This window comes from Xiphophorus couchianus, chromosome 12 (assembly GCF_001444195.1).
Source record: "Xiphophorus couchianus chromosome 12, X_couchianus-1.0, whole genome shotgun sequence".
Taxonomy (NCBI): Eukaryota; Metazoa; Chordata; class Actinopteri; order Cyprinodontiformes; family Poeciliidae; genus Xiphophorus; species Xiphophorus couchianus.
Genome location: NC_040239.1, coordinates 13,600,542 through 13,628,415, shown reverse-complemented (window position 1 = coordinate 13,628,415; position 27,874 = coordinate 13,600,542). Strand labels below are relative to the sequence as shown.

Below are 27,874 nucleotides of genomic sequence, written 5' to 3'. Positions count from 1 at the left end.
GTTCGCCGGCTCACGTGGATGCAGCTACTGAGCCATTTAACACTCACGGACTTCCTGAAAGTAGCGCCAAGGTGTCTGTGTAATCTTTGAAATACGTTAGTATTTATACATGTATATTGAAAATCTAAATTAAATATGATAATTGCGTCTTTCTAGCAAAAATGAATGCCGTGAAAGTGGATGAATATTGAGTTAAATATTATGAGCCGTTGCACCTTCCATATATCCCTCCGCTGGTTTTTGTCCCCTTTCAGACTGTTTTGGTCTTTTTGCTGTTAGCAACGGAAAGGACCCGAGCTAGCTGTAAACTCTAATTTGAGATAATCGATTTTTTTTGTTAGGATTTCATATCAAATTGACAAGCGGTGTGACGCTCCTGTTATTTTGAAAGATCCACTGAAGCGTGTTGTTTTTTAAAAAAAAATAGTTTCCCCCCCTCAGTTTTAATAAGATTTGTAGAGATTGCTAATTGGGCTAGCAGCTGTTAACCAGCTAGCCTGCTAGTCGCACGTTAGCGAGCTGTCACACAACCACACGCCGCCTCGTTGTCAAGAAGTTTCTGCTCTACAACCGATCGCTTTTAAAGACACCGTCTTTTATGGGATCACCATGTCAATGAAGGCCGGTGGAAATCGAGGCAAGCCCGGCGGGGGCAACGCAGCTGGTGCGGCCGCCTCCGGTGCTGGAGGAAGCGGCGGGGGAAGACAGAATCTGGGCAGGTCTGTGAGTTCCTAAACTTAGCCAAGTAAAAAACGCAGTGAACAGATGTGCTGTGGTCGGCATTTCGTGTTGTGGACACAAATACGTCTAGCAGTAGTAGTTTGAAGAGATGACACTCCCGTTAAGTGGTCCAAAATTAGTACGCGTGTTATGCGGGCCGTGAGACGTTATGCAGCTTCGCTAGCGAGGCCTGCCTGCCTGCCTGCCTGCACGGTCCAGTAATGTTGCAACTTAAGGGCAACATTTCACCGGTGCTTGTTAAATAACATGCCTTTGTCATTTATTATTCAATTAAACAGCCGAAGGGATAAAAATATTAACCACGATTTTTTTATATTCGTTTTTTCTTTTTTTTTTTCTTTTTCTCTCTTCCTTTTAGTAATGACGGTGTTCGAAGTTGCTAATATCAGTTCACTATATGAGCCTGGTGCCGATTTGGTTGGAGTTAATTAGCCCAGTGTTTGTAATTCCGCACACTTGCGGTGTTGTAGCGGCTGCCCGAGCAGAGGCCAGCTTCCACAACCAGCTGCGTTTATCCCAATTCAGCTGACTGCTACGTTACCGCAACATCACTGCAACGGGATTGACACATAAATGACATAAAGCATGTGCTGGGGGAGGAGGGAGGAGCGGGTGGTCATTATGCTGACCGGCTGTCAACCTTGACGTTGCTTTTCGTGGGAAATTAGTGTCCTTGAAGCATGACTTTCTGTCCACGTGTTGTCCTGTGACGAAGCTTACACACAACACATGGATGTTGATATTTTTGTTTTTGTCGTTTTAATTTCTGTGGGCGTTTGTTTTCACCGGTCACTGGGGCCACTACCCATTTATGGCGCAGGCTTGGTTCACTGTAACGCAGGGTTGAGCCAGGGTGAGATGCATTCATACCTAACCTAACCCATCTTTTATTCAAAATCATGTGGCGAATCACCACCATTACTACTACTATACAGGGGTATGTGTATTTTTTTTGTTATGTACAACAAACCAAATGTGACCACCAAAATGTGCATTTTAGAAGAAGAAAGTCCCATTTTTCTCACCAGATAAATTCAGTTTGATCCACATACACATGCCATTTTATTAGGCACACCTTGCTCATATTATGTGGAACCCTTTTTTTAAATGAAAAGATACAACAAGGTGTTGGAATTGTTTTTCAGAAAGGATCATAATATGTTTTCATGGTGTTTGCAGTAAATCTGGACACTGACATCTGAATGAATCAGGCAAGGCAGTATTTTTCAAGTCCATTACAGTACAGTTTTGATTAGCCTGTCTGAATCGTAGCTCCAGTTTTTTGTCCTTGACTGACAGGGGAAACATTCGTTGTGGGTCTTATGTTGCTGCTTTAAGGTTTGACATGCAGCGATGCCACTGTTGCCTTTCGATCATCTCAAACCTCCCTGCCCATTTCATACAACTATCACTTGTGGGATATGTTCTCTTTTTCTTGCTGCTCTCTGTAATTCGGAGCAATGTTTGTGTGTGAAAATCTCAGTAGAAACACTCACACCAGCTCAACCGGCCACTGCATTTAGAAATTCATTAGTTTTCTCATTCTTCCCATTCCGATGTTCTATTTGAACTCCAGCAGATTGTCTGCACTCCAGCTAGACCCCTAAAGACAATTAGTTGCTGTCATTTGTTTGGCTGATTAACTATTTGTGCTAACAAGCAATTCAGCAAGAGTACCTAATGGTAATAATAATTAAAATGATGAGGTGTCTAACCTCATTGATTTCCACATAACCAGAAACAAAAGAAAAGAACTGCAGTGGGAATAGGAATGTAATGCAAACTAAAATGAATGAAAGTGAACCAGGACCAAATGCTAGTGGCTAATTATGATGTTCTGCATTGGATTCTTGTGTGAGAATAACATCTAAACCATCTTAAATATTCTGCAGTTAATTGTTTGAAAACCTGTGAGATCTGATAATTAACATGCTCAGTGACCAGGATTAATATTATTATCAGCTCAAGGTAATGACTTTATTTCTCTGCAATTTATGCTTTCCTATGCTGTCAAAACGTAGAATGTAAAACTTTATTTATACAATACTTTTCAAGATGAAAATCACAATGTTCTTCAGCTAACAGAGGATGAAAAATACACAAGACAAATTTGAATAAAAGCAGATTAAAAACATTTAACGTTTTGCTGGCCTTTTAAAGGAAACCACTGAGTCTGCTGATCGCAGAGGAAGGGCGTTCCAGAGTCTTGGAGTTGCAGAAAAGAATTTCTCTGTCTCCTTTAGATTTCAGTTTTTTATGTGATACAATCACTAAGTCTTGGTTGCAGGACCTCAGGGCCCTTATGGTGGTAAAGTGATGTCATAGCTCAGAGTTGTAGATCGGTTCTGTGCAGAGTTTTCAAAGGTTTTCAAATGTTGTGTGTTCAGCGATGCCACTGTTGCCTTTCAATTATCTCAAATTTTAATGCACTATCTCAGGAAGTTTAAATTGATAATTTATTGATAATAAGTTGATAATAAACTTGGAGTCAATGAAGTTGGATTAGCAGGAGACACATGACAAAATTTTGAAGACTTAGTCTGGAGCCTAGAAGGAGCATTTTATGCAAACTGCAACCAGTAAAAGGAGGTTTTAGTTAGACATGTGTAAAGTATATTGCAGTAATCCAAACGAGATGACTCAAAAGCATGAGTTAAGATTTCCATCACAGGACAAGAGGTAGTAGAAGTAAGTTCGGCAATGTTTCTTAAATGGTAGCAACAGGATCGAACCAGAGAGCTGACATGATTTTCAAGTGTAGGATCTGAGGTTATTCTGAGATTTCTTACAGAATATTTAGCTGCATAATCAAGAGATCCAAGGATCAGATTGTTCTGAAGTAATTTCTTTTTTTGTTCTGGTGCAAAAACCATTACTTCAGTTTTTGCTTTCTTTCATTGAAGAAAACCGCCAGCTACTAAGCTTTTAATTGAATCGAAGCATTTTATTAAAATATACATTTTTGGAACTTCATTTGGAAAAAATAAACATACAGCTGAATATCATCTGCATGAAAATGGTGGGAGATATTCTTAAAAGATGACAGTATGGGGCCAGCATGGCCCCAACATGTCCACTAAAAGAGGTTGTGAAAGATTTGAGCAGATACAAATTGTCAGAAAAGCAAATATATATTTATATTTTTGCTTCAGCTTTCACTAATTTTCATGCAAGGCAGCCATATTGGAATTTAACATCAGGTTAGAAACCTCTGACTTTCCTACTTGGACCTGTGACTTCATGAGGATTGTCCTGTTAATGTTTCCAACCTGAAAGTTAGAAACTTAAATTTTTGAGGAAAAATAAAATGCACAATTAAACCATATTCTTTAAGATTTTGAACGTTGTTTTGTTTGACACAACACAGACAATTGTCAGAAAGCTGGTACTGGGAAAACCTTCATTTCCTGACATGGTATTTGCTAACAGAGGGGAAAGAAATTGAGGACCATTGATATAAACCACCAGCTTTCACCATTTTTGCTTAAATTCTATTTAATTAACTGGAAAATCAAAGATATCTTTGCTCTTGCCTATTGTGAACAGCTGCATGAAATATTGAACTGCTATTGTTGTTGCAATAACAGTTTGTGGATCATTGCACTTACAAATGACTGCCATGATTTGCCACAGCAACCATTAGAACTCTGCTTGGAAATAAAAAATGTTTTGGACTTGCTGTGTCCTCTATGTGCACCTCTGATAAAGATCTTCATGATCGCGGCTTAAGGTGAGAGTTGAGGACAGTGCTGTGATTGAAGAGCCTGGCACACCAAAGCCCTGATGGGCTCTGGATTGGGTTTAGATCAAACTGAGTGGATTGCTTTAGATGAATGAATCTTTTTCACCTTTTCTAACACCATTTTGTTTTCATCCACAGTCGACCTATACAGTGCTGTTTTTTCTTCATTTGTATTATTTTGTAGCTCAATCCAGACAACTGCGTGATTGGAAGAACGTTGCTGTTAATTGAGGGGGATCTGATGTCATATTTTTGTCTTTCAGGGGAAGACACAGTGGCAAAGGCCCTGCAGCAGTAAGTTGGTGCGCTATATCTGTCACAAGTTTACTCTAAGACACTTGCGCTTTATAAATGTTTATCATCAGATGTTGTTTTTCCAATGATTGCGTTTTGGTCAGAAACAGATGTCCAGAAGGTGATTTCTATTCACAATGTTTCTGTTCTTTAGGTTATTTTCAATGGTGTATATGCAAATATGAGGATGGTCCATGTCTTGACTTCAGTGGTAGTAAGTTTTACTTCTTGTCTCTGTCAAATTTAAAGGCTATCTTTATAATTCTTGTCTTGATTATTAGTGGATGCCTGAACAGAAGCAGCAAAGGTACAAATGAAAATCTATAGGGCTCATTCTTACTGTAAATGACTAGTGTCAGCAAAACTGCTCTTTTTTTTAACACATGCTGTTAGTTGAGAATGTCTACACTGCAGTAAACAACACTTAGAACAGCTTGTACCATAAGGAAGGCAGATCAATCATTTGGCTTCCAGCAGATGGGCTTGTTGAACTTGTTATTTCAAAGAGTACGCTCACATCGGCTCTCTGAGTGAGTAAGTCTTTCATATGGTGACCACTGACTGGCTCATCTGTTCACAGGGGACCAAGTGTGAGCTGAAAGTAAAAAATGGAGCTGTATATGAAGGAGTATTCAAGACATACGGTCCTGAGGTAAGGAAAGCTGATGTCTAATATCTTTCTAAAGATGCTGTGTTAATAGTGGCATCTGATGGTATCTAGATAGGAAATGGGCAGAGAGAGACGAAGGGGCAGCAAAGGTCTGTAGTTCAGGAATTGGACTCCAGATGGTCTAGAACAATGAGGCCGCTGCATTTATATCCATCTATATTCCTTTTTTTATAATAACTGATTCAGTCACTGTCTCTGTAGCTGGAAAAATGTCTTAAGCTTAGGCAGGACACCATCTTGCCAGCGCTCAAAATCAGCCTCACCCCCTGAGGTGGTTTCCATCTTGTGTTTAAGAACAGAGAGGAATCCGACTCCTCATGCTTTCTTTAAAGGGATAAATCAGTCTGTGGGGAAGTATTGAATATATAATCAACTTTATAAATTTGTTTCACACCATTTGCAAGACTGCACACGTAACTGAAGGTCCTGTATTTATGTTTCCAATATCTCCCACCTTATAAAATGTAAAATAAAGAGAAAATGATTTTCAGTACAGAAATACGATAGTGGAAATGTTATGAAATATGCTACCAGGAGCTGTCCAGAAGTCAGTCACTAACGCTCTCCACAAGGAGAAAATGCCACAACAGGTCACTGCTATACAAGACAGCTGTGTGCAAGGATTAAGTGGAAGGACAAAATGTCTTAGAAAAATTGTTCACAATTAACAGCGGGTAAGGGATTGCAAAGTGAAAGGAGTTTTGGGGAGATTCAGAAGAGCCACCGCACACAGACGTATCAGGACATTTTTCTACATCTGTGGCATTCAGGTGTATCCAGAAGAGGTGACTGCTGTGATTAAAGCACCCAGAGCTTAATGCAGTATTGTACAGAACATGGGTGTAAGTTTTAGTCTTGAGACTTTATTGTATTCATGTTGTGTAATATTTCTGAAAATGTTTTTTTTATTAGCTGTAAGCCAGAATAGTTGATTAAAAGACATAAATCAGCAGCTTGAATGCAGAATTGAATTACCAAAATCAGTACATTTCTGTATTATTCTAATATAAAGAAATGCACCTCACTTTTTCTTCTTTTTTTTCCCTTTTCGGTTGGTGTTATTGCCTTTAACTTTATTTATGATTTGTATTAACCTGCCTGTCTCCTGCAGTGCGACCTGGTGTTGGATGCAGCTCACAGAAAGAGCCCAGAGCCGAGTTTTGGCCCCAGGAAAGAAGATATAGTAGAGAGCATAATTTTTAAGGCTTCCGATGTTGTAGTGGTGACATTCAAAGACGTGGACCCGAATTTCGCCAGAAAAGGTACCAAAGGCTTTTGTGTTGATTGAATTCACGCCCATTATTAATCAAGCAGCAGACAATTAGGAGAGCTAATGATATTGTATTTGCCAAATGCTCAAAAAACATGTAATTGGCCATCATTGCACATGTGCAGTGGGTTGATTGTTTTCTATCTTCACGGCCCTGAAGTGACTTTGACATGAGTTACATCTTATGTTTCTGGCCGGCCGTGGCAAACCGATTTGATCTATTGATTTTTCTGAAGGTGGTTCAAGTGCAGAAAGGACACTTAAGGTTGAACGAGTCTGCTTCTTGATGTTTAACAATAAATTCATTAAATGTCTTTAATAAAAAAGCCAATGAACATTATGTTTTAGGGTAAATACTGTTGTCAGGTACAAACAAAAAGGAGAAGGAAAAGAACATTTTGATTAAAAGTTTTGATGAAGATCTTTGCATGTTGGTCAGGAAACTGTTAGTATTTTCGTTCTTCATTCTGTCTGTCCGTCCATCCTCTGACTCTCTCATTTGTGTGTCTCTTCTTTCCAATGGTCTAGTCTCTTCTGACACAGGTAATAAAGAACTTTAATTTTCTCAGAATTTTTTTTTATTTTTACATGAATATACACACTTGGATCAGAATATGGGAGCATAGTTCTGCACGGTTTGGGTACATACTATTACTAGTTTCTGCTGATCAGGAATATGATGCATGTCATTTTTTAACAACTTGTGTTGCCTTTAGTTTGGGTGTTGCTTTTAGTGGAAAAAGGGCCTCTTCAAGTGTCTCATTAGCCACACGCTTGTATTTAGGTTTACTGGTGAGAGGGAGAATGTGTGTGGGATGCTGTAAATAGTGAAAATATTTAAAGTAAATAAATAATTTTGCTTTAAAATTTAGTGGCATGTACAGGTCCTTCTCAAAATATTAGCATATTGTGATAAAGTTCATTATTTTCCATAATGTAATGATAAAAATTGAACATTCAGATATTTTAGATTCATTGCACACTAACTGAAATATTTCAGGTCTTTTATTGTCTTAATACGGATGATTTTGGCATACAGCTCATGAAAACCCAAAATTCCTATCTCACAAAATTAGCGTATCATGAAAAGGGTCTCTAAACGAGCTATGAACCTAATCATCTGAAACAACGAATTAACTCTAAACACCTGCAAAAGATTCCTGAGGCCTTTAAAACTCCCAGCCTGGTTCATCACTCAAAACCCCAATCATGGGTAAGACTGCCGACCTGACTGCTGTCCAGAAGGCCATCATTGACACCCTCAAGCAAGAGGGTATGACACAGAAAGATATTTCTGAACGAATAGGCTGTTCCCAGAGTGCTGTATCAAGGCACCTCAGTGGGAAGTCTGTGGGAAGGAAAAGGTGTGGCAGAAAACGCTGCACAACGAGAAGAGGTGAACGAACACTGAGGAAGATTGTGGAGAAGGACCGATTCCAGACCTTGGGGGACCTGCGGAAGCAGTGGACTGAGTCTGGAGTAGAAACATCCAGAGCCACCGTGCACAGGCGTGTGCAGGAAATGGACTACAGGTGCCGCATTCCCCAGGTCAAGCCACTTTTGAACCAGAAACAGCTGCAGAGGCACCTGACCTGGGCTACAGAGAAGCAGCACTGGAATGTTGCTCAGTGGTCCAAAGTACTTTTTCGGATGAAAGCAAATTTTGCATGTCATTCGGAAATCAAGGTGCCAGAGTCTGGAGGAAGACTGGAGAGAAGGAAATGCCAGAAGTCCAGTGTCAAGTACCCACAGTCAGTGATGGTCTGGGGTGCCATGTCAGCTGCTGGTGTTGGTCCACTGTGTTTTATCAAGGGCAGGGTCAATGCAGCTAGCTATCAGGAGATTTTGGAGCACTTCATGCTTTAGCTTTATGGAGATGAAGATTTCATTTTTCAGCATGACCTGGCACCTGCTCACAGTGTCAAAACCACTGGTAAATGGTTTACTGACCATGGTATCACTGTGCTCAATTGGCCTGCCAACTCTCCTGACCTGAACCCCATAGAGAATCTGTGGGATATTGTGAAGAGAAAGTTGAGAGATGCAAGACCCAACACTCTGGATGAGCTAAAGGCCGCTATCGAAGCATCCTGGGCCTTCATAACACCTCAGCAGTGCCACAGACTGATTGCCTCCATGCCACGCCGCATTCAAGCAGTCATTTCTGCAAAAGGATTCCCGACCAAGTATTGAGTGCATAACTGTACATAATTATTTGAAGGTTGACTTTTTTTGTATTAAAAACACTTTTCTTTTATTGGTCGGATGAAATATGCTAATTTTGTGAGATAGGAATTTTGGGTTTTCATGAGCTGTATGCCAAAATCATCCGTATTAAGACAATAAAAGACCCGAAATATTTCAGTTAGTGTGCAATGAATCTAAAATATATGAATGTTCAATTTTTATCAGTACATTATGGAAAATAATGAACTTTATCACAATATGCTAATATTTTGAGAAGGACTTGTATGTTGTGAATGTTATTGCTAAAGCTGGCACCCTTCTGCAGCACTTTATTTTAAGCTGACAGTGCAGAGCGTAGGTTGAAAACACACAGTGTGATTGCATTGAAAGCAACATATTTCCAACCTATGTTCAGTTCTTTATTTTGTTTCTGATTATTTTTTTATTTGAAGATATGCAGCCTTGCCTGAATGTGTGATTTGTCTTCAACCTGAAGATCATATAATTAACTACAGTCTAAATCAGTGGTGGGCAATCCTGGTCCTCGAGGGCCGGTGTCCTGCAACTCTTAGATGTGTCTCTGGTCCAACACACTTGAATCCAACAGCTGAATCACCTCCTAAGTGCAGTCAAGTTCTCCAGAGTCCTGCTAATGACCTCATTATTTGACTCGGGTGTGTTGAAGTAAAGATGCATCTAAAAGTTGCAGGAGACCGGACCTCGAGGCCTGGAGTTGCCCACCCCTGGTCTAAATTATCTGCATGTTTCTCGACACTCTTCACATTCTCCATTTGCAAATTATGATCATTACTTTAAAGAAAGTATTCACACCTCATGACTGTTTTCACATTTTCACAGTGAATTTTATTTAGATTTTATGTGATAGGCCAACAAAAGTAACACACTGCTGGAAAGTGAAAGGAAAATGGTTTTCACGATGTTTTACAATCAGGAATCTCTGGAAAGTGGCATTTATTAAGATTTTCTCCATGGATATTTCACTCCATCCTTATTCCCATCAACTCTGACCAGCTTTCTTGTTGCTGCTGAAGAAAAGCATCCCCACAGCATGATGCTTTCACTGCCATGTTTCACTATAAAGTATGTTCCGGGTACAGACATGTCTGTACTGCATGTGCAGGATGCAAACAGGATGAACTTTCTCCATCCTGTTTGCTGTGTCTCTGATGTGGCTTGTGACCAACTTTTAAGCCCATGAGTCATTTTCATTCCTCTTCATAATGATTCACCACTTAATTTTGTTCTGTCAGAAAAACACCCAATAAAATAAATTTAAGTTTGTGGCTTTAACATGAAAAAATGTAAACGTTCAAGAGGCATGAATCCTTTTACAAGGTATTGTATATTTGATGCACAATACAATTATATGAGCAATGCATACTGTAGTATAGCCCAAGCCTGTTAGCCCATTGTGTGTACAATATTTGCCTCTAATTTTGCATTCATCAGAAGTTTTTGGATTGTTTTCAAATAATATTGAGTTGAGGGATCAAAGCTTAAGTTATGGGAGTTCAGGTGATCAATGTGCTTTATGTGCACAATTTATTTGTCTCTGATTGGAGAATGAGAATATAGGGCCAGACTTGGGCTAACATAAGACTAGCTTTCCTTTCCTTTCAAACATATTTTGTCTTTGAGCTTGCTTGTCTTGAATGTTAGTGGACTGTAATAATAAGGTCAAGCAGTGCTGATGTACTGAGTTAATTGAATTTTCATTTATGTTATTAAGCTAATGTTTTGCTATAATAATGGCCTACACAGAGAGGTAAGACACACTGTTGGGTTGGTTGTGCTGCATTTTTGCAGACTCAGCTCAAGACATTGCTCAGATTCTTTTAAAATAAATTATATGTGTGATTATGAATAAATTAGAATATACTGAAATGTATTTAGTTTCGGTATTTCAGTTTGAAAAGTTAAAGCAGTATTTTATGTAGATTCGTTCCACACAGGGATCTATCTCATGTTTTAAATGTAGAATATAACTAGTAATTGTTTTTAATAAGGAAATCTGGGCTTACTAAAAAGAGTCTGCATGTACTGAACTGTATGTGAACTCAACACTTGGTTGGGGCTCCTTTTGCATGAATGAATGAATCAGTGTTGCATGTCATGGAGGCTATCGGCATGGGGTTTGTGAAGCTCAGCTAGCTTTTAGGTGCTCATCTCTCTTTGACAAACACGGATATTCCCTGTCAGGTTCACTTTTTGAATTTAATTACTGTAATAAACATTTTGATGATATTCTAATTTATTTTTACCCCTATGCCCCCATTTGTGTTGTTGCTGTGAGGGATTATGACTGAGGCGCTAAAGACATGAGCTCTTTCCTACTTATACAACATGAATGCAGCCATGTGATTGTACACTATCATGAACTTTGCACTCTTTAGGGCTGCTGAGAACAATGAGGAAAACTAGATAAACCACTCATGTTATTCACCAGAGCTATTGATTTTCTGTAGTAGACTAATTTAGGTGTTCAACATTATGACATAATCACACTGAGATGAACTGCAAATCCAACTTGTATTTCAGAGCTATTTTTGTGTGTGTGTGATATTCCACATGCGTTATTATGTGATCTGTTTTTTTAATGTAGACAACTTCACAGATGCAGCAGTGAGCGGTCGAATTAATGGTGAACATAAGGAGAAAGATCTGGAGCCGTGGGACGGAGGAGACACTCACAACTCTGACAGCCTCGAGTCCCTGGACACGGATGTGGTGAGATCAATCACGCAAACGCATCAGACACGTTGATATCAGCTTGTCATAATTGGGGTAGCGTTCTCACAGGAGTGAAAATGCTTGTCCTTTGTTAAAAAGCTTTGATGACGAATTTGCCTCGCTTTCCTACTTTGTCTCTACAATCAGTCAAACGGATGGGACCCAAACGACATGTTCAAGTACAATGAGGAGAAGTACGGAGTGTTGTCTACATATGACAGCAGCCTGTCCACATATACGTAAGCATCATTCTGTTTTTCTTTTTTACTGTCTGTGTTATTTATATTAAAATATCTTAGCATTATCAATATTTATATAAAATTGACTTTTTTCAGCTTTATATCATGTTAAAATGTAATTTCCTCATCAAAAACATACATGGAGTGTTGATTTAGTAATTTTGGCAGCCATTTTGTGGTGGTTATACGCTTGCGCTCACAAAGCGCTGCCTATTTCTACAAAGCTCGAGCTGAGCTTCTGCCTCACAAAGCACTCCTTCCCCGCGCTTCCCCCACTCAGCTCCTCCAGACTAGCAGCAGCAGCAATTGGCAAACACCTTGTTTAACTGCGTGTTTGCTAAGTTTATTATGCAAACTACTTCTCAGTTGTAAAACGGCATCATGGATGAACATTTTTGTGTTCATGTGCTGTAGACGGTGTTTCAGAAAGAATAGGAGATTCTTAAAGAGACAGGCGTCAAACTGAGAAGCAAAATTTCTTTTACATTATGTTTGATATGTACAGCATTTTCATAACAACTGAAAATAGCACTATGTGCCTGGAAAATACATAATACCACTTGTTTAAACCAATCTTTATGTAATAGATCTGCTGGTCATATGTTTATTTTGAAGTTTTGACCCATTACCTAAGGAGACTCGTGCTCAGTTTATCATTTTTGTGATTAGACAAAAAACAAAAATTTAAAGTCCCACCTTGTTTAGTTCATCTTTGTCCTTCGGGACGTCGTTCTGCAGTGTCCCCTTGGAGCGTGACGACTCAGAGGAGTTTCTGAAGAGGGAAGCTCGTGCCGCCCAGCTGGCAGAGGAGATAGAGGCCAGCGCCACATATAAAGCTCGGGTGGCCCTTGAAAACGACGAGCGCACAGAGGAGGAGAAATACACGGCTGTGGTGCGAGGGGAGAGGGAGACTCCCACGCTCAGCAGGTGAAATGAGGTTACACACATCAAGAACTTAAAGGCTGGATACTTTTGCTGTCTTCTGTTAACTGCAGTTAGCAGCTATTAGTTTGCACCAAACTCGGGTGACGTTCTGTGTTGTTCACTAAGGAAACACGGTGAACAACACAGAATGTGTTGTTCATACGGAGGTATGTTAACAAATATTCATCAATATATTTGATGTATATTTTAATGATGGAGCTTAACAAAATGTAATGTTTGTTGCTGTTTCATAACTGATTACTGTATGAACTGCCTAGTTGCTGAAATGTGTTACACAAATAAACTTGACTTTTAGGAGACAGAAAATTCCAAGATTATTATAGTGTGGAACTGATCCTCATTTTGTGTTTGTGTGTCTATTTAGAGAGAACAAGTACATTCCTCCGGGTCAGAGGAACAGGGAAGCAATGTCATGGGGTGCAGGACGGCAGAATTCACCTCGACTGGGTCAGAGCTCAGCAGGAGCCTCAGCTTCTCGACCAGGACCTCATGACTACAGTCCCAACACTGGCCCGGACCAGAGGGTGGTGAACGGAGGTATGTTAACAAATCAGTGACAGATTACTCAGAGTACTTGAGTACAGAGTTACTTGATTTTAAGTAATCAAGCAACCTCGTTCCGACTTAATTCTGATGTAGCAGTAGGAGCCAAGGCAGCAGGATTACAGCTCTAAAATGAACCTATTACATTAGAAATGAGTTCAAATGAACTCCACTTTTGGGAGTACAGCCAATCAGCAGCAAGTAAAATAAATTTCCCTCCTGGATTGGCTGCTTTGCCAATAGCGTGTCAAATAGCAATGTGTATTTTAAGTTCCCTAGCTGCACCAAAAGTTTGGACACACCTTCTAATTCAATGGGTTTTCTTTATTTTCATGACTATTTATAAGGCAAGAAATCCCACTTATTAACCTGACAGGGCACACCTATGAAGTGAAAACCATTTCAGGTGACGACCTCTTGAAGCTCATTGAGAAAATGCAGAGTGTGTGCACAGCAGTAATCACAGCAAAAGGTTGCTACTTTGAAGAAACTAGAATATAAGGGGTATTTTCAGTTGTTTTACACTTTTTTGTTTAGTGCATATTTCCACATGTGTTATTCATAGTTTTGATGCCTTCAGTGTGAATCTACAATGTCAATAGTCATGAAAATAAAGGAAACTCATTGAATTAAAAGGTGTGTCCAAACTTTTGGTCTGTACTGTATATACACTGCTCAAAAAAATAAAGGGAACACTTAAACAGGTGTTTCACACTTAAAGTGTTCCCTTTATTTTTTTGTACAGTATATATAGATACATAAAAAGACAGGATAGCTGAGTTTTCAGCAAACAATTTGGAGTTGCTTTCCACAGAGAAATCTACAAATACTCAAAACCAAATAGGCTGGTGTCCAATTTAAATCATATATATAGAGCAAAGAAATAGAAACAGTATTTTTTGCTAGTTTCCACTGGAGGAAACTTTTCAGGAACCAGGGTTGTTTTCTGGGGTGATTAGCCTTTTTCATAGAACATTTCCATCATAAAGATGAGCCACCTCTGAGCTCCACCTGGACATTAATAATTCACAACGAATGTACTCCAGTTGTAATTAGTCCACATTGTCCTCTTGATGCTCCAACATGATGATGGGATATTTGGGATCTAAGTTACTCTCCTCTAAATGCATTAGATGCTTTGCACTTTAATAATAAAAATGAACCTTTTATAACATTGAAAGTTACTGTGATGATAAACTCTTATGATAGTTTGCAGGTCTAACGGTGATTATCTGATATTAAGTAGTTTTGCCCTCTGATGAGTCGAGGAAAAAATTAGAGAAAAAACTCTGAGTGCTTTTTGAAATGCTGCCAGGACTTTAAGCCAATAACGGACTCCTCTTTTACTAGCACATGATGAAATGTCACATTGACCTGACCAAGATTTAATTTAGTTTTTTCAGATTAAATTTTTGCATGTTTTTGTTTGTGTAGAAAGAGTGAAAATTTCCCCTTTCATCTTGTGAACTGAATGTCTGGCATATTTTATTTGTTCTCTCAGTTAAAAATTATTTTCTGCTTTTTATTATTTGCTCCTGTTTAAATCAAACTTCCTGTTTTGCTGCTATGTTTATTAACTCCTCTCCTTCCTGTTGCTGCTGCACATTTGTGTTTTCTCCTACTCTTTGTTATCCTTGATCATTTGTCCTTGCCTTTTTTAGGTTCATCCCATTGGCCCTCACCCTGTCCGTCTCCCTCTTCTCGTCCCCCCTCTCGTTACCAGTCTGGCCCCTCCTACTTGCCTCCCCGGGCAACCACGCCCACCAGGCCACCCTCCAGGCCCCCCTCTCGGCCTTCCAGACCTCCTTCTCATTCATCTCACCCCTCCTATCCCTCCTCTCCATCCTCCTTTTCTCAACATGGCCCCACGTCACCAGCCTCCACTCTGCCCAAACGCATGTCCTCAGAAGGTATCCCCATAGGTTGAGCCCACCTGGGCAAAGGCATGAGATGGAGATTGAGGGGCCGACCTTGGCGTTGAATTGAATTTGAATTGTAAAAGTTGTAAAAACATTAACAAAAAAAAATTCTTCCATGGATAAATTTGCCCAGGTGTTTTGTGGAATAGAAACATCTGGAAATTGCTTCTTCTGATTTGGGGTCTGACCTTAAACGGCCATTTTAATGGCAAGAATTTGGTTGTGACTCCTTATCAGTGTGTGAGGCAATTTCACCTCGGCATGTGGGTGCATCAAGGTCTGTGTGTGTGTGTGTGTGCTGTTTTTTTCTGCGTCTCTATTGTTTTAACCTCATAAAGAGAACATGTGAGTGAGGCACCAAGTTTTCACAATAACCTGAGTATGTCTGTTTCAAAGTTATTAGCTTAAATATGGCTCCGCAGTATCTGTCCAAAACCAAGCAAGTCCTCTGTCATTTTAGCAATCTGAGCTCTGACTGTGGCACTTTTCAGGTCCTCTTCGCTCTAGTTTTTCTTTTTTCGGTGATTCAGTGTTGAGTTTTTCTGGTTCACTTGGCAAGATGAAACTCTTTAATTTGCTTGGTAATGCTGGAAAAAACAAAAACAACTTATGATGCTGAAAAACACCTGCTCTGAGAGAACGGTGCTGCTCTAAAGTATTCAGACCCACTGAACTGGTTGTGTTACAATGGCAAACTTGATTGTATTTTATTGATATCCATACATCTGCACAGCTTTGTTCACATCTTCTTATCCAAGATATGTTTGGTTTCCATTGAATTAAATGAAGTTCTTCTTTCTTCCTTCCTCTGCTCCTTTCCACTGATTTATTTTCTCATCTCCCACTTCACTTATTTGGGCTTTGAAAGGCTTGATGTGGTGTTTTTGTCACATGAAACTTTGTTCTTTACTAACACGCATGTCCTTGTTGTTTGATGTGATGTTTACATCTGGGTTCACATTGACACAGATGAGTTTGTATTTAACGCCTGTTTGACGTTTTTCGGGACCTTTGTTCACAGGTCCTCCGAGGATGTCTCCTAAATCCCAGCGAACGCCTCGTGCTCACAGAGTGCCGCCGTCGCGGATCAGCTCGGTCTCCACCGCAGTGGACTTGGGTTCCCACAATCCACCTGGAGACGTTTCGGCAACGCCTCCAGCCAGGAGTAACTCCTCTGGAGGAACCTGGTCTTCAGTGGTCAGTGGAGGTAGAGTGTTTTTCTTTACTTGTAGAGATTGTTTGGACATCCTGATTCTAAGGTTGTTGCGTTATCCTTATGCTTGGAGTAATTTTATGTATTTTGTTTTTTTTCTGTCCTCAGCTCACAGACCTCGATCCCCGCGACAGAACAATGTGGGCCGCGCCTCCCCCGGCTCTTCCTCACTCTCCTCACCCCAGACAGGAATGGCTCCTATAGAAACTGTTACGACGGTGACGTCAGCTTCCTCTCCTACTGCTGCTAGCCCCGCCCCCAACATGGTTGCCTCTCCATCAGGGGATGGTGAGATTAAATGTTTAAAGACAAAGTTTGAAACATTTAATTCAAAGTTGAGAGCATAATTACAGCTGGAAGCAACCAGCAACTTTGACCAACTTCTCATTTGCTTTAAAATGAGTTCATATAGGGTTTGTTGGCAGGGCCGGGTTTAGAAGGATTAGGGCCCCTGGGCTGGAGCCAGGTTTGGTGTGCGCGCAATTTTTAACTATTTAATTACAGAACATTAGTAGATAGGTCTGAATTGGTTAGTTTAAAATGTATGTTGGACAAAAAAACATTTTTGTTTTAAATTAATGCAAATCCAACAATATTAAAAAACCACAGCTGAAATGAGCCTATGAGTTCAAAATGAGGTGCAGTTTTTGTAAAACATGCATTCGGCAAAAAAATAAATAAATAAAGAGCCGCCTCCTAACTTTGGGTACCTGGCCACTGCTCGTGTAGGCCCGTTTTAAAATCTGGCTCAGGCTGTTGGAGTAAAGGGTTGATAACAGATGCACACCACACTTTTCAGATTATTATTTTTTAGTGTGAGAAAAGTTCAACAAGTGTAAATATTTGGACAAACTTTCTCCCCTGTGTTTTTTAATCTTTATAGGTAAAGAATGTCGTGTCCAGGAGACGAGACAGTCATCTCCCTCAGCAAATAATGAGAACATTAAGTCTTTGGATAACTCCCCTAGCATCTCAAGACCAGTCTGTAAAGGTACTTTATTGTTATCAGGCATGTGTTTCATAGATGTTTTTATACATTGAAAGAAATGTATTTTCTGATGATTGACATAACCTGACTCCATTTCTCTGCAGGGCCTCCTTCTATGGCCCCCGACCACCGAAAACAAATAGATAATTTAAAGAAATTTAGTGTAGATTTTAGAGTAAGTATCCTTGTTAAACTCAACAAAAACTCAACTGGTCGCTTAACCAGATTGCATAATGAAAATCTATTGCACCTGTTTCAGTTGCAGTCCAGTTCCAGTCCAGACCCTGCCTTTGACCAGATGACCAAGCCAGTCAGAGACTCATCAGACAAGCCTAAAGATCTTTCCCTGGACAAGGCCGCCGCAGCGGGCCGAGATGGCGCAGAGGACGGCGCTGCAGGGCTGACTGCTGGCGGCTCCGGAGCCGCGCCTGCGTCATCTGCCAGTAAACCTGGCAGCCCTGCAGCGCCGTCTCCATCTTCCTTAGAGCAGAAGAGAGGAGGGCAGGATGTGACATCACAAGGATTTCAGACGACCGCCATGTCCACTCTGAGTGGACCCAAACATGAAGAGAAGGAGGAGAAGAAGGAGGCGGTACAAGAGTGAGTGGACCGGATAAATTAACTGAATTAATTGTGATGAATCGATTATTGAAACGATCATCAACTGATTTAGTAATCGATTAATTGTTACAGACTCAAAAAGGACATTCAAATCAGAAATTAAATCAGAAATGTACAAAACTACATACATTTTGCACTTAAGATGAAAAACCTTCATAGTCTGTAAATATCTTTTATCCAGAACCTCTGAAGTGGTGTAGTTTTAGCTTCACCTGGTTCAAATTCTTTAAAAAAAATCTCCTATTAAGCACTTTTTGCTATCCAAATATTAATCAATTTAATTGTTTCATTTTTTATCATTTCTAACACTGAACACCCTACTGCTGTCAATTAAACTGAAAACTGTTCAGCAGACAAGATGTTTCCATTAAGTTTCATGTATTTTTGCTGTGCAGAAGAAAACAAACATTTTTGACCTGACCTATCCTTCAACAATTTGTTTGTGTTTTCTGCAGTCAAGTAAGAAAATCAACCCTGAACCCAAATGCTAACGAATTCAAACCCAGGTTTAATACACAGGTCAGTATGTCTGGATGTAGCAAAGTCACCCAGCGAGTCCAGAAAAAGCATCACAAACTGATTTCATTCTTCTGTTCTTCATCTTTTCTTTTTCTTCAGCCTAAGCCAGCCAACACCCCGACGCCTCCTCGGCCTCAGGGTCAGCCCAGCCCCTCCATCGTGGTTCAGCAGCCGCCGGCGGTCTACGGCTGCTTCCCTCAGATGTATCCGCTGACGCCAGTCAGCCCCGGCGTTCAGGTGAGATGCACGCCTGCATGCTAGAACTGTTGGATCTGCTTTCATTAACAATAAATAAAAGTTACCTTAAGAGTTGTCAACAGGTGCAGGTCATTTTGCTCTTTAGCCATATCTACTCTGACAACTAACAACTCAGTTACTTCCTTTGTTTTACTCACATCCTGCTGTAATAAAATGAGATTATATGACTTCAGTAAATAATATCTACCAGCAGAAGATCATTTTTCAAAATCTGTCATATTTTATAGAAATGAACTAATTCAAATGGAGATCAAAACCACAGTAAATGGTAACACAGCATTGTGCACATTTTTAAATTGATTTTGTGGAACAGAATTTAATCATATGTGAGATTTTAGCATTTTTATTGCAGCTTGTCTTGAACCTTAATTCTACTAGAAAATTTGTTAGTTTGCCACCGTTTTAGTTCATTGTTCTGAAGCTGGGAGGAGTAAAATGGGAGTATTTAAGTACAAGCTGACCGGAGGGGCAAATTGTAGAAATAAATCACAGATTAATAAGAGGATTTACAGATTTAACATAAATTTTAAAAAAACAAACTCCCCTTTGAAGTTTGTGCACCTGTGAATCATCTCTGACACACACAGATAAGTTTTGATGTTAACTTCAGGTACAAAAAAGGTCAGAAACGTGTAAAAAAAAGAATTTTTTGCAATTTTGTAATTTATTTGTACAAATACAGTAAAATAAGTGTAGGGGTTCTTAAAACACTTTTTAGTGTTTGTTATATGTAATGTCATCTATCCTGTGTTGCTTTAAGAAAAACTTGGTGATCCAACATCAGACGAGTGCAAACAATAACAACTAAAGAGTGGTTCTTTTTCCCTTCTCTCCCCCTCCTCTTCCTCCTTCTCCTCTCTCTCTCGCTCCATTAGAAAAGCATAATATGGAAGGTTTGTGAATTTTTCTAAGATTTCTACTTTTTTCAACCCTTGTTTTTGTTTATTTTATTTAAGGCCAATCTGTACTTAAATAGTTTTGCTTGCTTGTTGAATTATGCCATCAGATGTTGGTTTGCCAACTTCTTATTGCAATTCCTTTGAGCCGCCATCCCAGATGGACCTTTAACATTATCCTGTTTCTGTTGGTTTATTCTGTTAACAAACCCAAAACAAGAAGGTTCTCAAGCTTCTTTTTTTGCGGCTCTGCACCTTACGACAGGAATGCATGGTGTATATTGTTTAGAAATAATAGCGTATAGGCTAGCATAACTGACACAGTTTTATAATAGAAAATGCATGCAACCCAAGGTAAGAGAGATGCATTTTTAAATGTTGAGGGGATATTTCCAAACAGGAAAATGGGTTTTACAAAACCTTTACATTTTAATTCAAAAAATAATTTATTTAGATTAACTTTCTATTTTACATTTGCTAAACAACATTAAGTATAAACTTTTTTTTTCCTTCTCCAATCGCCTCCCTCCTTCCAGTCTCCAGCTGTGTACCAGGTCCAAATGCCTCACATGGCAGTGAGCCAGTCGAAACCTTACAGACCAGGTAAAGGTGAGAATAATCCCTGCTTTCTTTGCTGTTCCCTTTATTTTTTAACCACTTCCTGCTCTTACAAATTCATTGTATAATGCAAGTGTCAGTCTGTTTGCTCCATTAATTTGTGTCTCCAGCCAACATTATCTAAACATTATAAAATGAGCATTTTCTGCTTTTTAAATAACAGATTTTTTTTCCTAATACATTGAAACGGTTGAGCAACTTCTGACATTTTTACTTCAGTTATTAGTATATTTTTGTTTATACCGGACCTTAGTAATTGATTAAGGTTATTTTTTATCGGGTATTTCTAAAATGTTTCCTCATAATTCTCAAAGCATTAACAGTAAAATCCTACAATAGGAAATTAGGATGTTTTCACGCCTGGTAGTCCGGTGGACTCGGGGACCAAAATTTCAACATTTGTTATATTTTCATCTGGTGCGGTTTGCGTTCACACTGCACTGTGTCAAACTAATTGAAAAATCTGTTCACCTCCTTCACCAAAACTAATGAGGGAAACGACGCAAAAAGAAGACATGAGCGCAACTTTCTTCTTCACAAAATGTAAACAAAAATGGAGTGGTGTCAGATTTTAGTGGTTGTAGGATTTCTCTTTTGTCTTTGTCAAAAGACCACAAGAAATTTCTCTCTCTAGCTTTAGATTTGCATGTTTGTTTTGGCTGTATTTACCCAGAATGCCCTGCGCTGTAGTCTGCTTGCTGCCTTTGTAACTCCAGTCTGCTTGGCATTCACATATTCATTCGAACCGCACCAGAGTTCACTTCAACCGAACCGAGACTGAAGGCTTTTAGGCTGACCAGAATTCACTTTTTGTTCTGTGTGTCAGTTTGATTGCACGTTCATGCCTCCCCAAACGAACTAGAGTTTTATTAAAACGAACTAAACAAGACTGGTCGACACTATGCTGATGACACTATGACTCTACTAAACTATGATCAATAAAAACATTTATTTTATTTTTTTTAACTTGACTTGATTTATAGGTCAATAATCTTTGTCTCCCTATAATCTACCAACATGAATTGTTAGTACCCAACATGCCCCAGCAGAGGTCTGACCAGCACCACCCACCCGGAACGCCCACCATGATGCACCCAGCAACCGCAGCAGGACCGCCTATCGTAGCACCGAACCCCGCGTACTCAGCGCAGTACTTCACCTGCAGCCCGCAGCAGTTCACCAGCCAGCCGCTCGTTCAGCAGATGACACACTACCAGTCACAGGTGCAGACTCGCACACCAAGCAGCTTTTAGAGGAGGGTCTTTTCAGGGTCAGAACCGGGTCATTCATCACCGCTAACACTCATCCTTCAGGCACAGCACGTGTTCAGTCCAGTCATGCAGAGCACCGGCAGGATGATGGGCCCTCCTACGCACGGCCAGCCCAGCCTTGTCTCTTCTTCTACTACGCAGTACCCAGAGCAGACACACACCATGTATGGTGAGTAGCAGCTGTCAGTCTTGATATGAGCTCACTGGTAAGTAGGTATGGGCTGAAACAAAATTATGACCTATACCTGGGGTAAAAATGTCACAGTGTTATGATTACAAATCTAAAATATGTAGTTTTGCATTTTCTTTATCATGCTTTGATGTGAATGCACTGGTGATATTTTTGGGCTGATCTTCACCTTTTGACATGACCTAAATTATGGGCGTCTTCAGTCAGAAGCTTCCTCAAATTCAATGTAACACAGACCGCTACAGGAAATCTTTCCTGCCAACAGCCATTATTATCTACAATAACTCTTTGAAGAATTTGAATCAACATGAGATATGACAGAATTTTGACCCGTTTCTGCTCTAACAGAACAATTATGATTAACGTGAATTTAACCTTAACCTCTCCATAATCTATAGACTGTCAACTTTAATTGTTATTGGAAGTTGTTTTTAGATCACAGGCTATACTAATAGGACAACTGTGTTTCCACTGCTTTAATCAGGTTGTTCTCTGCGACGACAGGCCTCTTTTTATTGACCTACTATATTACATTGGGAGTTTCTATTGGGTTTCAGATTCTGAGTCGGTGTTGACAAAAAGAAGACTAAATATATATACATTGTTTGCATGCAGAAAAACGTCAGGATTCACAAGTACGTACAAGTTTATATGAAAAGCACGTTCAGCTGAAGAGCTCCTCACAGACGCAGGTGGAGACACTCGGTATTTCCACCTTTCACTTGAAATTAATCAAATACACTATCCAAATCCAAAACACTCATGCAGACAAATTGTGACTAGCCTCATGCTGATACTAGTTTCTCTAATTCTAGATACTAATGGCAGCATTTTAATTTCATAGACTTCACCTTAAATTTAGTGACGTGTCGTCTCCTCTGGCTGCCGCCGTCCATAAGCTCGAATTGCATGTCGGGTAACATTCTTCCTCCATGTTGTCTTCTGTATTCTTACGGTGGCTGATGTATTCCCAGATAGAAGGGAGGTGGGGAGTTTAGGGGACTTTCTTGAATTTTCATAGCTAGTAGATATGCAGAAGTCGTGATGCTGCAGCAGCATGGGAATGTTGGGATTTGACCTGCACTTTATTTCTAACCAGACATTAAAAACTCTTATTCTGCAACACCGGTATGATGGAAAACTTTAGTGGTTTTGAAACTTGTCTTAATACCATTCCCTCGTGTTAAGCCGGTCATTGCTTTTAAATTGTTGTATAATTTGTCTTAAACTTCTGTATATGTTTTAATTGTTTTACTTTTGTGCAATCAGGCCGTTGTGTGTTGCAGATTTCTGCCCATGTCCCTCTTGGAACTAAAATCTACTGTAGATCTCAATGGGGTTTTACCTGGTTAAATAAAGGAAATAATAAAAATAAAATAATTAATGTTCTGTTTTGCTGCACTGAGAGGCAACAGGAAGTTTTGATTCTGTTCTCTTGCTGCCTCAGTGTCTCCAGGGCCAATGCCTCAGCAGTACCCTCACCCCAGTGCCACCCTGCACCCTCACCCGCAGCACCCGCAGCCCTCTGCCACCCCTACAGGCCAACCCCAGCAGGGCGGCCCTCCACAGCACGGGGGCCCGCCGAGCCACCCTGCAGCCAGCCCGGTCCAGCATCCTCAGCACCAGCAGGCAGCAGCAGGTGATCGTCTTTCCTAATGAGCGGCTGAGTCGGTTTACACTGTGTTCACACCGCTGATGTGTTTCTCAGCAGCGGCAGCAGCGCAGGCCCTGCATCTGTCCAACGCGCCGCCCCAGCAGCAGATCTACTCAGCCTTGGCCCAGACGCCCCCCTCCATGACGCCCAACCCTCAGTCCCCCCAGGCGTCGTTCCCCTCCGCCCAGCAGACCGTCTACATCCACCCTCAGGTGCAGCATGGCTACAACCCCAACCACATGGCCCACATGCAACAGGTGGGTCGAAGGGGCGACCCGGGTCAAAACCGGGTCAAAACCGGCAGCTTTTCAAGCTTTGGGTGGATTTAGTGCTGATACTGCAGGAAACCTTAATGAAGGATGTTTTTTATGTTTCTCTAACAAACTAACAAGTGTTTCTCCCTCATGGATCAACTGGTTGCCTCCTTTAGTTGTCACTTCACTTTTCCTGTCGTTTTTCCTCTTCTTCTTTTCTGTATCTCATCTTTCTTCCTTTTCTGTCTCTGTCTTTCTTTTTCTTTTGCTATCTTTTTTTCTCACTATTTTTTCTCCTCTTTCTTTGTCCTTTACTTTCTTTTGCTCTTTCTCTTCCTCACTCTTCTTCTTTTCTTGCTCTCTCTTTTTCTGTTTATTTCTTTTCCTCTCTCTTGCTCTCTTTTTCTTTCAGCTGAGTGTTTGTTCCCTCGAGGCTTTGAGCTGGCTGTTATAAAAACCCAGGTGACATTGTGCAGCTATAGTGGCTTCATTCTGCTTTCTGTTAGCTGTTAATTAAATTGTTTTTCGTCGACCAATCATGTATTTCCTATAGATTGTGGTCGCCTCTCTGCTTCCAGAAGGCAGCAGCTCTAATCGCTGCCGTCCTGAAGCTTGAGCTGTCAGTCCCCTCATTGTCCTCTCTCTCTCGCTCCCTCTCTCTCTTCACCCCAGGCCCATATGCAGTCCGGTATTGTGCCATCTCACCATCCAGCCGCTACCCACGCTCCAATGATGCTGATGGCCACACAGGGTCCTCCAGGGGGGCCCCAGCCACCGATGCCCCAGGCGGCCCTGAACCCCATCCCGGTGTCCTCTACTACACATTTCTCCTACTTGGCGCATGCACAAGGTAAACTCATCAACCTGCTAACAGGCTTGATGTTTCCTCTACAATGTCAGCAGCATCTGCCTTCCTGCAGGTTTGCGCAGATTTTAACTAATGTCAGATGTTTTTATCATCGTTTTTTGGCATCTTCTCAAAATGGTGGCCTGGATGGTTGTGATGAAGCTGCCAGGATGACGAATGAAACCTGTTTTTTAAACTCTTGGAGTTCCTCCAGATTCCTCCTTCAGATTTGTTTCAGAAACATTTTTTGTTTCAGATAATCTCTAAGGATTATCTGAACTCGTTAGAGAGTTCAGATAATCAGAAACGCTCAAGTGGAAAGAACGACGGGCCAGTAAAGCAACCTGATCTGCTTTAATGAATTTCCACAACCGTTATAAATCATGTGGTGCAGCTCTGTGTTGCATAGTAAAATCCTACAATTGCTTTTTAGCTTAGGTGGCTTGAAGTATTCACATTTATTAGGATTCTGGATGATAGACCAATAAGTAAGCTTGATTGTGAAACAAACATGTTCTTTTCATTTTTCTTTTTACTGTGATACTTAAAATAAAATAGATTACAAATATCTATTTCAATAAATGATTTTTATACTTCAAAACTTAAGACTAAAAGTGAAGAATGATTGATTAGAAATTAGTTAGTTTTTGCTTTATTTTCAGTTATGCAAAGTAGATTAAAAATATGGACATCCACTTGTACACAAATATATAGAATAATGTGCATATAGTAAAAACAAGACATTGTCTGAGTCATCAAAATCATGTTTAATATAATAATACTATTTAGACATAAACAAGAATACACTTAGCTTGAAAATGTGAAATGTTTCATTTCTTATATGTTTGTACACCCCAATTTTTTTTTCAGTACTTCAAACGTGAGACTAAAATTGTCGATTGTAAAAAAAAACTACGTTTTTTTTTTCTAACCAACATTTTCTCTTTTACATATTTATTTTAAAAACTCCTAAGTACCATAGGAGCTCCAGTAGCTCCTATGGTACAGGACAATTTTTTTTATATGTTTACTCAATCAATCGTCAGAGTGATTTATTACTCGATTACCAACATAATTGTTTACAACAAATCTACAACAAATCTCAAAAGGCCTCTCACGGAACACTGTTGCTGCATGGTTTTCATGTGTTGGAATGGCCTAGTCAAAGTTCAGACCATATGAGAATGAGTTGTTCAAGACTTGAAAATTGATGATCAGATTCTTTCATTCAGCTTGATAGTATCCTCTACCTTATGTTGGCTCATCACTAACTGTAAACATTCCCATGGGTGTAAATACTTTTTCTAATCTCTGTAATGAGTCGGCTGTGGTTCTGAAAGGTGGAGGATTGTACTACCAGGCCTAATTGGGTCATTGTTTCTGTCCCTGTCTCCATCCCTGACTCCATCTTTGTGTGTCGTCCCTGCAGTGCAGCCTCATCATCAGCAGCAGCTGTAGATAGAGGGCGCCGGCGAGCCGAGGGACCGCTCTGCTTCATGCTTCTCAACCAGAACCTCCATAACAAGGCAGAACGAGAGATTTCCCTCCCTCATTCTCTTCCTCCCTCCCTCCTCTTCCTCCATCCGACATGCTTCACATCAGCGTTTCTCTCCTCCCCCCCTCCCAGTCAGACTAGGCAATAAGTGAATGTTAACAGGTTGATGCAGTGTTTTAACGAGAGGTTTAACGGACAAGACGTCTCCTGTTCGGACCCTGATCCTGCGTAGTATGAGGGGTCGACTGAAGGAGTTAGAGAGAGCGTTGCTAGGAACTGGAACCGGTATTCTGTCTGCACCTTGTTATGGAAAAGAAATCTTCCAACTTCTAGACAGTATTAATATTACTGTTTGTTGCTGCTGCTGCTGCTAAGTGCTGCATTTGTTTCCAGACTACAAGACAAGTTTCTAACCAAACTAAAAACCGGAAAAACGACCAGAAACGTCCTGTGAGAGGAATAAAATAATAATAATAAAGCAGCCAAGAGGACAGGAGAATTGTTATTTAAAAATACAATAACGGCTGAGGTGATCAGATCCCACTTCTCACCTGACCCTTATGTAACTTTTAAGTTAAAACTTTTACTTTGTAGATAATATAAATAATTAAAAAATGAGCAAAAAAACTTAAAAACAATAAAAAAGTTTTAAAAACTGGATGGTGTCTCTGTGGTTTACTCTTTATTTGGATGGTTGTTGCCTTGTTGTTTGACTGTTTCTGAACATTTATTAAAGTTTATAAAAATATTAAACCTCAGTTTAAAGGTGCATCTCCAAGTACTTACAATCAATTTAAACTTATATTCAACACATACAGAACAATATATTTTAAGTCTGCATTTCTAAAACTAATAAAGTGTCGGTATTGGTATTTCATTTGCAGAATCGGTAGAATTGAGTTTCTTCTGTCTTTTGTCTTTTAAATCATCACAAAAGGACAGATAAAAACTCATTCAAAATGATCTACAAGCAAAACAGGAACTTTGTTTTCAAAACGGAAGAGGCCGAAATGTGTCATGCTCTCATTTACATTCGTAATGGGATGCCCGATAAAAGAGTTGTGTGATGCAACAAACAAAGCAAAACCAACTGCAATAAAAGAGAAAAATGATGAAAAAGGGAAGTGTTCATAAACATGTTGCACACCCTAAACCAGAAGATTAATTGGAACTGAAGAGTTTTGAAAACTATCATTACTTTCTTTCCTCTGGTTTATATTTTTGGGTTCTTTATAATCTGTCAGAAAACCCCATTTTGGTGGGATTCCTTTTAACTTAGTTCAGATACAAAAATACTATATTTTTTAAAATCAAGATAATGAATTAAGATAAGATTTTTGGGAGATTATTCATGTACTAAAAAAATCAAGAGTATTTTATTAGTTTTGAATATTCGTAGGAAAACAGTATTTCAAAAGGCACAATTTCCTCTGTGTAAAGCATTGTTAGAATATTATTCAAATATAAACTTTTAAAATAATATTCACGATTTGCTGAAACGTTTAAAATCTCTAAAAATATTTTTAAAAACAACAGAGACAAATATCTGATCAACATCTTGCAGCGAATCTATTGACGCCTTATTTCCGGTCTGAGGACAATCGGCGAGGTGGAGGGAGGAGCACACCTGCATCAGCCGACTGCTGACGTAGCAGTAAGACTGGCACCTGATTGGCTCCTGGCTCACTTCTTCTCTTCTTCTGTCTGAGGTGCCTTCAAGCTCAGCTTGGAAATTCAAATACAAGAAAA

At 39.9% G+C, this 27,874-nt stretch overlaps 1 protein-coding gene across 10 annotated transcripts; it reads left to right on the top strand.

The window, feature by feature from the left end:
• The first annotated feature begins 244 nt into the window (after positions 1 to 244).
• atxn2 (ataxin 2) lies at positions 245 to 26,247 on the top strand. Of its 10 annotated transcripts, none has more exons than XM_028033609.1 (26): positions 245 to 719; positions 4,747 to 4,777; positions 4,932 to 4,991; positions 5,358 to 5,429; positions 6,559 to 6,709; positions 7,246 to 7,260; positions 11,528 to 11,652; positions 11,803 to 11,894; positions 12,633 to 12,821; positions 13,204 to 13,376; positions 15,044 to 15,292; positions 16,323 to 16,508; positions 16,623 to 16,802; positions 17,398 to 17,505; positions 17,607 to 17,677; positions 17,762 to 18,102; positions 18,579 to 18,642; positions 18,742 to 18,879; positions 19,776 to 19,793; positions 20,333 to 20,405; positions 21,444 to 21,637; positions 21,728 to 21,854; positions 23,323 to 23,514; positions 23,587 to 23,786; positions 24,456 to 24,633; positions 26,060 to 26,247. In XM_028033609.1, the coding sequence occupies exons 1-26, from the start codon at positions 610 to 612 to the stop codon at positions 26,086 to 26,088; spliced, it is 3,366 nt and encodes a 1,121-aa protein (XP_027889410.1). In that variant the 5' UTR covers positions 245 to 609; the 3' UTR covers positions 26,089 to 26,247. The 10 variants fall into 10 exon arrangements, with proteins under 10 accessions (XP_027889410.1, XP_027889419.1, XP_027889413.1 ...); XM_028033610.1 differs by having other exon boundaries at positions 246 to 719; positions 20,333 to 20,399; positions 23,584 to 23,786; XM_028033608.1 differs by having other exon boundaries at positions 246 to 719; positions 23,584 to 23,786.
• Positions 26,248 to 27,874: the final 1,627 nt, after the last annotated feature.

What these genes read in the sequence shown, in the direction of transcription:
- atxn2 (XM_028033608.1), top strand. Translation starts at nt 610, where the DNA reads ATGTCAATGAAGGCCGGTGGAAATCGAGGCAAGCCCGGCGGGGGCAAC. An exon ending in ATGTCTTGACTTCAGTGGTA is followed by an intron (nt 4,992 to 5,357) that starts GTAAGTTTTACT and finishes ATCTGTTCACAG; the next exon opens with GGGACCAAGTGTGAGCTGAA. An exon ending in AAGAAGGAGGCGGTACAAGA is followed by an intron (nt 18,103 to 18,578) that starts GTGAGTGGACCG and finishes TGTTTTCTGCAG; the next exon opens with TCAAGTAAGAAAATCAACCC.